At 39.6% G+C, this 884-nt stretch overlaps 1 protein-coding gene across 1 annotated transcript; it reads left to right on the forward strand.

The window, feature by feature from the left end:
• Positions 1-34: 34 nt before the first annotated feature.
• On the forward strand, positions 35-378 carry Tsp_15163 (putative 5'-nucleotidase SurE 1; the record flags this gene model as incomplete). Its single annotated transcript, XM_003368110.1, has 1 exon — positions 35-378. A coding segment is annotated over one exon (344 nt), but the record flags the coding sequence as incomplete, so codon positions are not given.
• Between the last annotated feature and the right edge of the window lie 506 nt (positions 379-884).

Genomic DNA, 884 nt, shown 5'->3' on the forward strand with positions numbered 1-884 from the left:
GGATATCAGTACGACCAAGTACGAGATTTACCAGGCGTCGCTCGGATTTTCACGTACCGACGAGAGCGCTCCGAACACCGTGAAAAAGTCGGCGTTTTATGGATACCAGAATCCCTATCTCCGGACAACCCGGTTCCAGGGAATGCGTCCCTTAAAAAGAAAAGAAAACTCTTTTCGAAACTCACGACGGTCATTTTCCGAGTTCGCTTGCGTTACCGCGCGATTGAGTTGAACGCCAACCCCACAGAGAGATTAAAGCGCTACTCTTTGTCTCCGTTACTCGGTTCCGGAATATCAACCGGATTCCCTTTCGAAAACATACGACAACTGCACACAACAACTGCCCAAGTTCTCATACAAGTGAACGAAAAGATATAATTCTTATTCACTCTTTCTTCGGCGCGTCCGGCCAGATCTAAGCCTGTATTTTCAAACGACCGTTTAACACAAATCCGAACTACTGAGAAAAAAGCTATTTTTGCAAACGATCTCGAATTTATTCGTGTGCAGCAAGGGTAGGAATGCACTGGATGGTCCGAATTTTTGCTTGCATTCTTCAATTGCTTGTTAGAAATACTCTTCCCGTTGAATGATAATGGCGTAGGTTTTCACTGCATACTTATGGCGCCATGATATTGGTTCTCTCAAACTTTTCATTGCCTCAAATTATTCCGTTTTGATTAGCTGCAATATTTATTTTATTGGGTACAAATGTTTTGAATGCATAACAATTGATTACGCAACATTAGTATACTTGATGTCAAGTTTGTCAATGCAGCTGTATTTACATTCATATATTTTAATGACAGCTTTTAGTATCATGTATACCATAGTTATTAAAATTAAAACTTAAATTAAGTTTTTAATTTCATTATGGTAACTAA

The sequence above is a fragment of the Trichinella spiralis genome (assembly GCF_000181795.1).
Source record: "Trichinella spiralis strain ISS 195 chromosome Unknown Scfld3082, whole genome shotgun sequence".
Taxonomy (NCBI): domain Eukaryota; kingdom Metazoa; phylum Nematoda; class Enoplea; order Trichinellida; family Trichinellidae; genus Trichinella; species Trichinella spiralis.